Consider the following 13,177-nt stretch of genomic DNA (forward strand, 5'->3'; position numbering starts at 1 on the left):
TCTCTATGCTGTCCTCACACACTCTCCGCCCCTGTACTCTTACAAACCGACTAGAGGCCCGGTGCATGAAAATTCATGCACTGGGAGGGAGGATCCTTCAGCCCGACCTGCCCCCTCTCACAGTCCAGGAATGCTCAGGGGCAGGAGGCAACCCAGTGATCAGGGGAAGGCAACGCCCCATCACACCTCTGCTGCTGCCACTGCCGGCAGCACAAGCCTCGGTCGCCCTGGTTACCCGAGCCTCGTCCAGCCCTGGGCAGCTGGGCAGCCGCCATCCAAGGCCTGCCTGTGCCTCAGGCCGGCCCTGGGCGGCTGAGGGGACTGGGCACCACCATCTTGTGGCTGTGGGCGCCGCCATCTTTGTGAGGGTGTGATGGTCAATTAGCATACTCCCTCTTTATTAGACAAGATGTGGGATCTAGTGGCGCGGTGAGACCTGCCTTGCCCTGGCCGGTGTGGCCCAGGCGGTTGGAATGGTGTCCCATGCACAGAGAGGTGGCAAGTTCAATTCTTGGTCAGGGCACACACCCAGGCCGTGGGTTCGATCTCTGGCCGGGCGTATATGTTCGACAACCGACCAATGTTTCTCTCTCCCATCAATGTTTCTCCCTTCCTCTCTCTAGAATCAATGAGAAACTTCTCCTTGAGTGAGGACTGAAAAACACACCTGGCTTTTGATTTGACACCAGCCCAGCCCAGCCTCACAAACGTGCACTCACTCTACAGCCCGCCAAGCACATTACAGTCTGCGCCCCGCCACAGGAGGGCGGCCAGAGCCAACCCCCAGCCTTTATCGGGGAGGGCAGACCAAGCCCAACCCACTGAGCCACACCGGCCAGGCCACACTGACGTTTCAACAAAGCAGCATGGAAACACATCTCATTTCCGATCGGCTTTTCATGTAGACCACAAGGGCCCTATTTAAATCAACTTCCACTTCTAAGGCTCTCAGCAGAGGCAGGTGCGCGAGGCCCCCGTTACGGCATGCCCACCGCCCTGCCCGGGCACCAGGCGGCGGGCGCTCCCTGCAGAGGACACGCCCAGGAAGGAGCGGCCGTGGCACCCACCCTCTGTTTGTCAGGTACTTGGCGGCGGCGCTGCTGCGGGAGATGCTCCCCGCGGGGGAGATGTGGTCGGTGGTGACGGCGTCCCCCAGGTGCAGCAGGACGTGCGCGTTCTCGATGGGCTGCGGGGCGGCCGGCTCTTTGGTCTGAAGGAAGGAAGGGGGAGGCACTGAACTCCACGGTGTTACTTCACAACCGCCTCTCAGACAGGAAGAACGACCGTACTTACAAGCTTGTCAAAAAACGAGGGACACCGGATGTACGTGGACTTTGCGTCCCACGGAAACAAGACCGAATCGGGTGCCTCCAGGGAATTCCACCGCTTGTCACCCGTCTGTGGGAGAAGACAAGAGGGGTCAGAACAAGAGGCTGATGCAGTGGTCACGGAATAAAACTACTCAGGCCTTCCCCATTTCCTAAGAAAGGCGAACGGCGCATTCTAAACCATCGTGGCGCCCTCGCCGTGTTGCTCAGTGGATAGAGCGTCGGCCTGTGGACTGAAGGATCCCAGGTTCGATTCCGGCCAAGGGCACGTGCCTGGGTTGTGGGCTTGATCCCCAGTGGGGGGCGTGCAGGAAGCAGCCAATCAATGATTCTCTCTCACCACTGATGTCTCTCTCTCTCTCTCCTTCTCCCTCCCTCTCTGAAATCAACAAATATAAAAATAAATAAATAAATAAATAAACCATTATGGCACCCTTGCCGTGTGGCTCAGTGGACAGAACGTCAGCCTGAGGACTGAAGGGTCCTGAGTTCGATTCTGATCAGGGCACAGGCCCGGGTTTCGGGCTCAATCCCCAGGAGGGGCCGTGCAGGAGGCAGCTGATCCATGATTCTCTCTCATCACTGATATTTCTCTCTCTCCCTCTCCCTTCCTCTCTGAAGTCAATAACTATATTTAAAAAAATAAAATAAACCATCATGGCAGTGCTAGGAATCGCCCGTGCGCATCCAATCCCAGCACGCTGTGTTTTCAGGAACACCTTCAGAGTTAAGTTTTATTATACACTGAACATAAAAGGCTACAGGTGCCTGACCAGGTGGCTCGGTTGGAGCGTCAGCCCGTGCACCAACAGGTTGCGGGTTCGATCCCAAGTCAGGGCACCTACCTAGGTTTCGGTCCCGTGCCCAGTTGGGATGAGAAAGGGAGGCAGCTGATTGATGTCTCTCTCTCTCCCTAAAAATCAATGACACATACTCAGGATAAAAAACCCACAAAAAAACAAAACCTTAATGAAGCAAAGGAAGCCGGAGAAGTTAGAAAGATCCACACACGTTGCTGAAGAGGAGTGTGCTGTGTGTGTGCTATGTGCGTGTGAGTGCTCTGTGTGCGTGTGTGTGCTATGTGTATGAGTGCGCTGTGTTTGAGTGTGTTGTGTGTGCTATGCATGTGTGAGTGATGTGTGTGTATGCTATGTGTGCGAGTGCTCTATGTGCGTGTGTGTGCTATGTGTATGAGTGCGCGTGTGTGTGTGCTGCTGCTCACCATGAAGAACAGGACAGAAAAGCCTCTGCTTTAGATCTGTCCCACCACCTCCCCGTGTATCCGTCCTCCCCAACCACACGCCAGTGCCCATTGCTCAGCACCGAGGGCCCTACATCGCCTGTGCTGGAACTCGACGTCCCTGCTCCCTCCTCACCGCCCCCGCCCCCCAGCACGGCTCAGTCCACAGAGCCAGCCTCCTGACAACACACCTCCCTCCCAGCCTCCTGACAACACACCTCCCTCCCAGCCTCCTGACGACACACCTCCCTCCCAGCCTCCTGACGACACACCTCCCTCCCCGCCTCCTGACCACACACCTCCCTTCCAGCCTCCTGAAACACCTCCCTCCCTGCCTCCTGACGACACACCTCCCTCCCCGCCTCCTGACCACACACCTCCCTTCCAGCCTCCTGACACACCTCCCTCCCCGCCTCCTGACACACCTCCCTCCCCGCCTCCTGACGACACCTCCCTCCCAGCCTCCTGACGACACCTCCCTCCCCGCCTCCTGACGACACCTCCCTCCCTGCCTCCTGACGACACCTCCCTCCCAGCCTCCTGATGACACACCTCCCTCCCCGCCTCCTGACCACACACCTCCCTCCCCGCCTCCTGACACTCCCCACGACGCTCCCCTTCACTCCACTCGGAGCAAAGACCACGTTTTATCGCAGCTCCCACTAACTCCCACGGGCTGCTCCGCCCCCTGCTGCCATCACTTCCTCCCGCCGCCCTCACTTCCTGTGGAGCCGGCGGCCCTCCTCCGTCCCTCCTCAGGCCGGGAAAGCCTCGCTCTGGGCCCAGGCCCGTGACCAACCTGCTCACCTTTAACCTTCGCTCAAGGCCGTGTTTTCAGCCCTCCCACATACAACTGCAGCGCACCCCCACATTTTGCACAACTGGTTTTGTCCTGTTTTTACCTATATTTTCCATAGCCTGTACCGCTTTTTAATATACTGTGTAACTTACCCCGTCGTTCTGTGCACTAGTCACTGCCTACCTCTCCCATGAGAACTGTTTTGTTCAGACACATGCTGACCACAGAGCAGGTGCTCGGTAAACAGGTGAGTGCACAGATGCCTTTTCTGCCTCCTATTTGTATTGTTTTATGCCTGTGTGCGCATAAACCTCTCTGGGAGATGCTTAGGGATCTGACACCTCTGAGGAGCGTGAGTGGGAGATGTCCTTGTTTGCACCCAATTCTTTGGAATTTTGAACCATTTCAATAAGAGTGACAAGCAAGGGTAGTTTACGGTGAGAAACAGAAACATCGATGAGAGAATCATCATCGATCGACTGGTGCCTCCCGCACGCCCCACACTGGGGACCGAGTGACCCGGGCGTGAGCCCTGACCGGGGATCAGCCAGGGACCTCTTGGTTCCGGGGCCGATGCTCAGCCGCTGAGCCCCGCCAGCTGGCTGCACTTCTAGTAAGCGATAAAACAAACGCTCGTCCTCCAAGCTGTTCTCTTAGGTATTAGATTCCAGATGTAAAACGACCCTCTGCTTCAGACTGCGCATGCCAAACCGCGCCACGGAGACGTCTATCCTCCTCGGAGACATGAGGAGCGACGCCAACACGGCCCGCGATGGACCACGGGAAGCCCGGGGCTCTGACCTCCATCTTCTCCTTCAGCGCCTGGAACACGGAGCACAGGACCTGCTCCTCCTCCACCTGCTGGACTTCCTCGCGGCTCGGCCAGATGTCGTGCAGGTAGACGTGCTTGCCGGCGGGGTCCGTGCCTGGTAAAAAATGAACACAAAGCGTAACTCCCAATCCCCTGGCAACGGGCACGGAGACACCTGACTGGTGGTGTTGCTCTTCCGTCAACCAGGGCAAAGCGCATGTCCAGTCCTCAGCTCAGCCCAGCTCGATGCCCGTGTCGGTGGCCAGGGCTGCTGCATGCCTGAGGCACATGAAATGGTATCTGCTAGGTCCTGGCGGGGGAAGATCAGAAACACTGTCTGATAATAAGCAGATTATTAATGTTAACTGAGGCCCAGGAGGGCTGCAGTTCTAAAGCTGGTGGAGCTGTGATTGCTCCAGTAACTTCCAGGTAACAGTAAGCAGGTAGTTCTAGCTCCATTGAGGGTGGACATGTCACCTAATAGGTTCTGTGCATGGATGGATGTTATTTGCACATAAAACTGGGTGCCATGAGAATAGTAAGGGGGTCCCTATTGGCTTCCAGAAAACTCGATGGGGGTCTAGTGTGGTAATGTTGGAATGATTTCAGAGGGCGGTTACTGTGAATCAGGTATTCTCAGGAGCCAGAAGGTCCCAATCCTGAGCCTCTGCCCTTTAACTGTCCGTGTGGTCTTAGATGCATTTAACCGGCCTGTTTCTCGCCTGAAAAGTGAGTTTTACTGATGGTGCATGTGAGCTGTTGGAAAAAATAAAACACGAGAAGCACCTAAAATGGGGCCGGCACAGTTGCAGCTAACAATATAGAGGAGCATCTGTCTTTCTCTGGGCTCAGGAAAGAAAGGAAAAAAAAAAGGAACTCCCTCGAGACCGCGCCGAAGACACACCAAGAAGCCAGGTGCGTTATCAGCAACCGGCGCTGCAGGCCTCCGCGGCGGAGACCCGATCGCGCGCACATTCTGTCCTCCGCCTTTCAATGCGGAAGCTCACAGTGCGTGTGGGACAAGCCCCTGGAACAATCGGAAGGAGGAACGGGGTCGGCAGCATCTAGAAACACGACAACCCAACACCGGGAGCGCCTGTGAGCACGTGTCCCCGGGACGTACCGAGAGGCTCGGTCTGGAAGTCTATGTTCACGGTGCCGGCGATGGCGTACGCGACCACCAAGGGCGGAGAGGCCAGGTAGGTGGCGCGGACGCAGTCGCAAAGACGCCCTTCGAAGTTTTTGTTTCCAGACAGAACGCCACAGGTGACCAGGTCCCCCTGAAACACACAGGGTCCGTGTGAGAGACGGCGCGACGTGGAGGGCCAGAGCAGCCTCCCGAGGACGCTGCTGCGGCGGACAGCCAGAAGCCCAGCTCCAGTTCCGACACAAATAAGCGGAATAAGCCTCACGTTTTAAAGAGTGATTTCGAGAATCAAAACGTGACCCTTCTAATGATTTTAAGGTGGACGGTGCGAGGACTAGAGTATAAACGCATCAGCAGACAAAGCACGTGAGGAAGCGTGTGGCTCTCACCGAGCCGTTACCTGTCTCACGGCACTCAGAACGGCTTCGGACAAGGGCCCCGTGTTGCCCACGCACGTCGAACAGCCATAGCCGACGACTTCAAATCTGCGGCAGAAAGGCACCAGGTTGGCCAGAGCACCACCACGCGTGCGTGTGGAGGGCAGGGTCAGCTTCCTTCCTCGCTGTCACCCGCTACCTGAGGAGTCGTGACGCAAACCCGGGGCCGAGGCCGCCCTCAGGCTGGCTGCCCACTGCCCACATGCACACTTGGAGGAGCACACCCAGAGGGGCACACCCAGAGGGGCACACTCAGAGAGGCACGCCCGGAGGGGCACGCTCGGAGGGGCACACTCAGAGGAGCCAGGGCTGAGGCTGCCGCAGGGGGATGTGATGAGCTGCACTTGACACTGTAAGCAAGCCCGCAGCCTCCGCGCTGGGAACACGACCCAAACCGTGTCCTGAGGAGTGTCACCTGGAGAGGCCCGAGCAGCTCTGGGGCCGGGACCGACAGGTCAATCTTTCCCCTCAACCACTCAGGCCAACAAAAGTCCCTGACAGAAACTTCAAGAGGATAGAATGAAAAATATGCACATATAACCCACAGAATTACTTTTAGGCGCTCTTCTAAATTAAAAAAAAACAAAACAAAAAAAAAAAAAAACACCCCACAAAAACATAAAATGCATCCGGCTTGCGAGGAATGTACGATTCATGTAAGACAATATGTTTGAGCCCGCCCGGCGTGGCTCAGTGGTTGAGCGTCGACCCAGAAGCCAAGAGGTTCGATTCCCAGTCAGGGCACACACCTGGGCTGTGGGCTTCATCCCCAATGGGGGGCGTGCAGGAGGCAGCCAATCCATAACTGCCCCTCATCATTGCTATTTCTCTCTCTCTCTCTGAAATCAATAAAAAGTTTTTTAGAAAAGACACCTTACTCAGTTAATACTGCAACCTGTAGAGCGGCATTCCTTCCCAAAAGCTGCCCTACGGGCTCGGAGAGCAGCCCTGGCCAGCACCAGCCGTGTCCGTCACCGTCACCTGGTTTGACCTGCCCGTCCTCCCGCCAGCACCCTGCCTGCCGCGGACTGTGCCCCACGTGTCTGAGGGCAAGGCCTCAGGGGGCGCGTGGCAACGGCCAGGGGACTCCAGGACTAAGCCTGTTCTTCCTCTCTCCTCTGCATGACGGGCCCCGATGCGCAGCTCTGTCACTGCTGGGCCCACGTCAACGGCAGAGAGGACGACGCGGCAGAGGACATGGCTTACCCGAGCCTGCGCAGGTACGGCAGCACGCCGCTGGAGCTGAGGTAATGCGTGACCATCCCGCTGCCGGGCGCCAGGCTGGTCCTGATGTAGGGCTGCACCCGCAGACCCGCCTCCACCGCCTTCTTCGCCAGGAGACCTGCCCGGGACAAACAGGGTGGCCATGGCGCTGCTGCCCACATGGGGGGGGGGGGGGGGGGGACAAGACAGGCCGTTCGGCAGCTCCCAGGAGGGAGGTCCGCAGTCACACACTTATTTCCCATCTTTCCCCCCGACTCGTTCCACCTGAGACCAACGGGGCAGGAGGCGCAGCCCAGGCACAGGCTCACGCCCGACATGGGCTGAGCTGTCTCCGTCGCCACCATCACAATAATGAAGCCACTCAGTAACGGGACACGGTGCCCACGTTAACCACGTGTCGTGTACACACAACAGACGGCGTGGCAGCCGTCAGTGTCTCCTCTCACGCTCAGGGGTCCAGCACAGCCAAGCAACCCCCGCAGACACCAGACCTGCTGGTCCCAGTCCTCCGGGGCGAGCAGAGGCAGATACGGCCTGAACTCCCAGACGTGTAAGTTGTAATGTGCCTTCCGTGTGGTAAAAAGAACACTGGTAACACAGTCAGCCCTAGGCCCCTGAAGACTAACTAAAACCCAGAACGCCCTCGACGCCCAGCGGTTGGACACCAACCCTCACCACCGCCTGAGGGACAGTGACCGTAAGGGACAGAAAGGCCGTAACTTAGGAAGGATGACGGGTGGCCTTGAACCGCCCCTACCTGCCGCCAGCATGACGGACGGGTTGCAGTTGTTGGTGCAGCTGGTGACCGCGGCGACGACCACGGCCCCGTGCGACAGGCGGTAGTCACTTCCTTCGTAGTGGAGAGAGACGGCGTCGCACTGCTTCTCGGCCGCAATCTGGAAGCCTCGGAATCCAGCCTGGAGAGATTCCCACGCTAACGTGAGCATGTTCTGACACGGAGAGAAAACACGGCCCTGGCCGGTGTGGCTCAGTGGACAGAGCCTCGGCCTGCGGACTGAAGGGTCCCAGGTTCGATTCGGTCAGGGCACATGCCCGGGCTGCGGGCTCGATCCCCAGTGTGGGGCGTGCAGGAGGCAGCCAATCCATGATCCTCTCTCATCATTGATGTTTCTCTCTCTCTCTCCCTCTCCCTTCCTCTCTGAAATCAATAAAAACATATAAAGGAAAAAAAACACACGTGGGGATTGAACACTGGACGTCAGACGCGTGTGTGAGGTGCTGACGGCCGGGACGGGCAGCAGCTGTGACTCAGCTGAACCCTGCGCGTGCCGCCACGAGGCGTCCGCTGCCCAGTCCTCTCTGCTGCGAGCCCAGCCTCGCGGGCCCGGCTCTCCCTCAGCTCCGGTTCTCAACCAGCCCTGCCACAGCCATCCTCAGGGGCGGGACCAGCTCTTTGTTAAAATGGCCCCGAGGATTTGCTCCCAATGACTGTGTGCGTGCGTGTGCGCGTGTGGAATCTGCTAGAGCTGGCGACGGTTGGAGCAAGGCCCATGGGAATTCACGACCCTGTTTTATTCCTGTACGAGCCTGACATTTCCCACAAGAAAATCGACAAATTGTAAAAACTACAGCTCTGGAAAGACAGCGAGGGACCAGCCTCCAGCACAGAGGCCGTGAAGCCACGCGTCTCAGGCGGGTGGTGTTTTCCTGGAGCCGGCAGCCACATGTCAGAGGCTAGAGATCGCACAGAAATGTCCGAGACGGTGGGAACACGTCAGGGAGAGCCACAGCCACGCAGTATCCCGCATGTGAGACAGGGCATGTGACTAAGAAATCAGCCTTCCAGTTGAAAACTTAAGGACCCCGTGTGGACGGCTGCCCGAGACCCGCCCGCTCTCCCTGGGCCCCTGCAGCGGGAACAGAGACGGGGCGAGGCCCACCTTCTCACTGAGGCAAGCTCGGAAGTCCCTCTTCATCTCCGTCACTGCGACTCTGTCCTGCGGCCTCTTGGGACCACTGACAGTTGCAACGATGGAGCTCAGGTTGATCCGGATCACCTGGGCGAGGGAGAGGGGAGAGGAGGAATCAGGGCTCGTAGGGACGGATTCAATCCAAGCACTGCTTTCTGAGAAAGAGTAAGTATATTGTATTTTTTAATGCAACTTGTTTTAATGGGGAAACACACCCACCAAAGGTGTTTAAAAACCCATTTACTTATGAAATACATGAAAATGTGCTAAAAGCGAGACCAGCAGATGCGTACGCAAACTGCCACACCAACAACGGCGTCCTCTACGTGAACTTCTTCCCGCTGCCCTCCCGCCCACAGCAGCGCCGTCTCTACCGGCGCCTGGGCAGCCGGGCACTTCCTGCCTCGGCTCAGACCCGCCCTCTCTGCCTGCGTGTGAGGGTGAGGTGGGCTCAGTGAGCCTTCTTCCCAGCTTCACTGAAATGAAAATCTACGTAAACCTAGTGAGTGAAGTCGGAGCAGGGTCACAGAGAACATGTGAGTAACAACAATCCTATCTAACAAGGAGGGAATATGCAAATTGACCGTCACTCTGCCACAAAATGGCAGCACCCGGCCGTGGAGGACCTCTGGCCGGGGAGGGCAGTTGTCGGCCATGAGGCCGGTAGGGGAGAGCATTTGGGGGAAATCAGGCCAGTGGGGGGGGGGGGGGGGGGGGAGAGCAGGCCAGCAGGCAGAGTGGTTAGGGGCGATTGGGCAGGCAGGCAGGTGAACGGTTAGGAGCCAGCGGTCCTGAATTGTAACAGTGATGTCTGACTGCTGGTTTAGGCCCAATCCGGAAGGGACATCCCCGAGGGGTCCCAGATTGGAGAGGGTGCAGGCCGGGCTAAGGGAACACCGCCCCCCCCCTTCACCCCCAACATGCACGAATTTCGTGCACCGGGCCTCTAGTAGTAACAATAACAGCTGTCAGCACTGAGCCTCCCGGCACCTGAGCCTGTCCTAAGGAATGTGCATCTCATCTCTTAGGAATCCCGTGTGGCAGTATCACCTTCACAGTCAGAGATGGGGACTCTGAGGCAGGAAGGTTACATGCTTTGTCCGGGTCACACAGCTAACGGACCTCAGAGCTGGACCGAAGCCCGGTGGCCAGGCTCACGCTCCCCCCGCCCAGGGCGGCTCTGCACTCACCTGGGAGTACTCCGGCCCCCCCGAGTCACTCTGGTCACTTCGGAACAGCTTCACAGCTTTCAGGTAGGTCTCCATTGATTTGAGTCTGGCTTTGTCAAAACCTGGAAGACAGACAACAGAAACCCGGTGAGGAATTCTGACACCTCTGGGGAAAGTGTGCTGAATTCCAAGATGAGCAAGAGACAAATGTCACAAATCACTGAGCACCCAGAACTGACTTCTTTGCGAATCAGCACTGGACAGCGCTCAAGAGCCTTTTGAGCAGCTCTGTGAGCTCCACAGCAGCCCTCCAGTTCACAGATCGCAGCAGGACCAGGAACGCTGGGCAGGGCGGGCCCCTCACCGAGGGCACGGGAGGCGCAGACCTGCGCTCGGCCCCTTTCTTTAGGCTGCATGTCGATGGGTCCACGGAGACTAGGGTTTGAGGCCCAACACTGGTCCTCATCTGGTGGTTTATGTGAAAGTCAATGTCCCAAAATCACATAATTTCATGAACATTAAAAAACAAGGCGGTGATTCACCATGAAACACATCAGACAGACACATGGGAAGGCAGCGTGTTTCCCCGCAAGACCTCTGTCTTCTTACCTGTGTGCTCTAAGTGTTTTAACGTCACATTGTCCACAGGGAAGAAGCTGAGGGTAGCACCGTATTCCGGACTCATGTTGGCGATGGTCGTCCGATCCACTATGGATAACTGTGAGACTCCACTTCCAAAAAACTCCACGAACTTCCCGGCCACTCCCGCCTGCCTGAGGTGCTGTGGGCAGGGACACAGACCCACCGTTAGCAATGAGATGGGCTCGGACTCTCCGAAAACCCTGCAATCTGATCTCCACCCGATGCCAGTGAAGGGAAGCAGAGGACTGTGCTGTTCTGTGGCATACGCTCGCTGTGGTCCAGCAGGCGTTGAGATAAACCGTCAGTCAGAAGGGAGGTCAGCGTCAGTGTTGGGCAGGAAAGGGCGTGATGCTCATGGCTGGGGTTCCCATGTCCCCGTTCTGAGACTGGGGTGCAGGGGGGACTCCCGGTGCGTGTCTTTTCCTCGCTGAGCAGCACATAAAGTAACCGTGCTGCTAGCCATCGATGGCATCTGGGGCTGAATGAAATACTCAAACAGTGATCACACTGTGTTCATGAACACAGTTATACATTCTTCACATTCCAACTCCTGTCCAGACATTCACAGCAATGATCGTTACAGGGGAGTTCCAGTTTGATGGGATTTACCAGGTGGCTCCAAACTTAATTCCTTCTAACGGCCTTTTTCTTAGTTACTAGCAAGCAACTGAAGCAGCTGCCCGCCCTTCCTTACTTGTACAACCGGCTCAGACTGGCGTAGGGAGAGCGGGGTGGGGGGAGACAAGAGGGAAACCACCTCCGACCTATGAAGACTCTTAGCCCACAGGGTAGAGGTTCTGGGGGTCCCTTGATCCAAACTCTTTACAGATGTACACACGCAAGCCTAAGAAACGATGTCTCCTTCGATTCACGGTTATTGTTTTTGCAAACGAGAGCAAGATGGGTTTACACCAAGATGCTGCTTTCGCCAAACTAATGAGGCAGCACGTTGAACACTTTGAAGAACACAGGATTAACTCTGCAAAGACCATGAATAGAACAGGGCCTCCACCAAAGACTAGCTTCAATATTCAACTTTTGTATCCGCAAGTCAAAATGTCAAAGCCTGGCTCAGGATACTGTTTTAAGGATGCAGCCAGAGGGGTCTGAGAGGCAACATTGATTTTCAGGATCCTGCAGGGAAGAATCGATTTCTACAGAAACATAATGGGATGTTCTTTTCCTTCAGGAATAGGTTGTAATTCTCAATTTAGCTTCTTGATGTTTGGTCCATACGAAATCAATCATTTCTGTGAGATGTCAAATGCTTCCCAAATTGGGGAAGGATCAATACTGCATGCCGGGAGGGGGGCAGCACGTTTCTTCCCTGCGGAGTGTCCTGAAGGCCTCCCCCTACAACCGACCGGCCGATCCCCAGGGAGCACAGCGGGCCCCAGATGCACGTGACTTCATCATGTAAACGGAGTCAGATGATCACACTGTGTGACACAGCCCGAGCTGGTAAGCAACCAAGTCTATGCCCCGCAGTGCTCTCTCCTCTGACACAGGCCGTTATATGGACTTAGTGTCAAAAATACAACAAAACGAAGTCAGCGAGCACCAGGAATCCCGGGGGAGCGGACAGTGGCTCACTGCAGACCCTCGCGCACTTGTGCGGACCCTCGCGCAGTGCTGTGAAGCAACGCAGAGCAGCCCACAGGAAGCCTGCCGCGCCCTGGCCGGTGTGGCTCAGTGGGTAGAGCGTCCGCCTGTGGACTGAAGTGTCCCGGGTTCGATTCCGGTCAAGGGCACATCCCTGGGATGCGGGCTCGATCCCCGGTGGGGGGCGTGCAGGAGGCAGCCAATCCATGATGCTCTCATCATGGATGTTTCTCTCTCTTTCGCCCTCTCCCTTCCTCTCTGACATCAATGAAAACGTATTTATAGAGAAAGGCTGATGCCACCGCAGCCCCAGTCGCTGTTTCTGAAAGGATCCCCGGGTAGAGCGATGGTCCCGAAGGGGCAGGTGACTCGGTGACGTGTTCAAGGAGATTAGGCTTTCCCCAACACCCACGGAGCCCCCAGCTGCGTGCTGAGGCAGGGGCAGGGGCAGGGAGGGCTCCGGAACCCGGTGCTGGGAGGGAGTGCCCGGCCCTTCCTGGCCAGCCCGGGGCCTCCCAGTGCCGCTTTCACCGAGGGAAGGTGGGCAGTGGCCCAACAGCACCCCCTCCCGGCTGTGAGGGGGACGAGGGAACAGGCTGGCGAGCAGCGACACCGAGGCCGGGCCTCCGGACGAAGGGGTGTCGCACCAGCACCACCGGCACGCACCTTGGTGATGCCGAGAACGACGTCGATGGACGTGACGAAAGGGTTGGAGGAGCCGGTCAGCTCACACCCCACCACCTCGGGCAGCGTGAGGGACACGGGCAGCCCCAGCATCACGGCTTCCGTCTCGATGCCTCCGACCCCTGCGGCGAGACGCACGCACGTGTGAGCACAGGACTCGGGG

General features: G+C 57.3%; 1 protein-coding gene across 1 annotated transcript in view; it reads right to left on the bottom strand.

Moving 5' to 3' along the window:
- Positions 1–13,177, bottom strand: part of IREB2 (iron responsive element binding protein 2) — a 42,339-nt gene that overhangs the window by 5,964 nt on the left and 23,198 nt on the right. The window contains exons 8-18 of the mRNA XM_079764020.1: positions 12,997–13,136; positions 10,696–10,867; positions 10,108–10,208; positions 8,888–9,004; positions 7,744–7,903; positions 6,969–7,104; positions 5,726–5,810; positions 5,302–5,458; positions 4,169–4,293; positions 1,294–1,398; positions 1,068–1,210 (exon numbers count right to left, since the gene is read on the bottom strand). Of these exons, the coding sequence (XP_079620146.1) occupies positions 1,068–1,210; positions 1,294–1,398; positions 4,169–4,293; positions 5,302–5,458; positions 5,726–5,810; positions 6,969–7,104; positions 7,744–7,903; positions 8,888–9,004; positions 10,108–10,208; positions 10,696–10,867; positions 12,997–13,136 (1,441 nt within the window). The remainder of the gene's footprint in view (positions 1–1,067; positions 1,211–1,293; positions 1,399–4,168; positions 4,294–5,301; positions 5,459–5,725; positions 5,811–6,968; positions 7,105–7,743; positions 7,904–8,887; positions 9,005–10,107; positions 10,209–10,695; positions 10,868–12,996; positions 13,137–13,177) is intronic.

The sequence above is a fragment of the Cnephaeus nilssonii genome (genome assembly GCF_951640355.1).
Source record: "Cnephaeus nilssonii genome assembly, chromosome: 24".
Lineage (NCBI taxonomy): Eukaryota > Metazoa > Chordata > Mammalia > Chiroptera > Vespertilionidae > Cnephaeus > Cnephaeus nilssonii.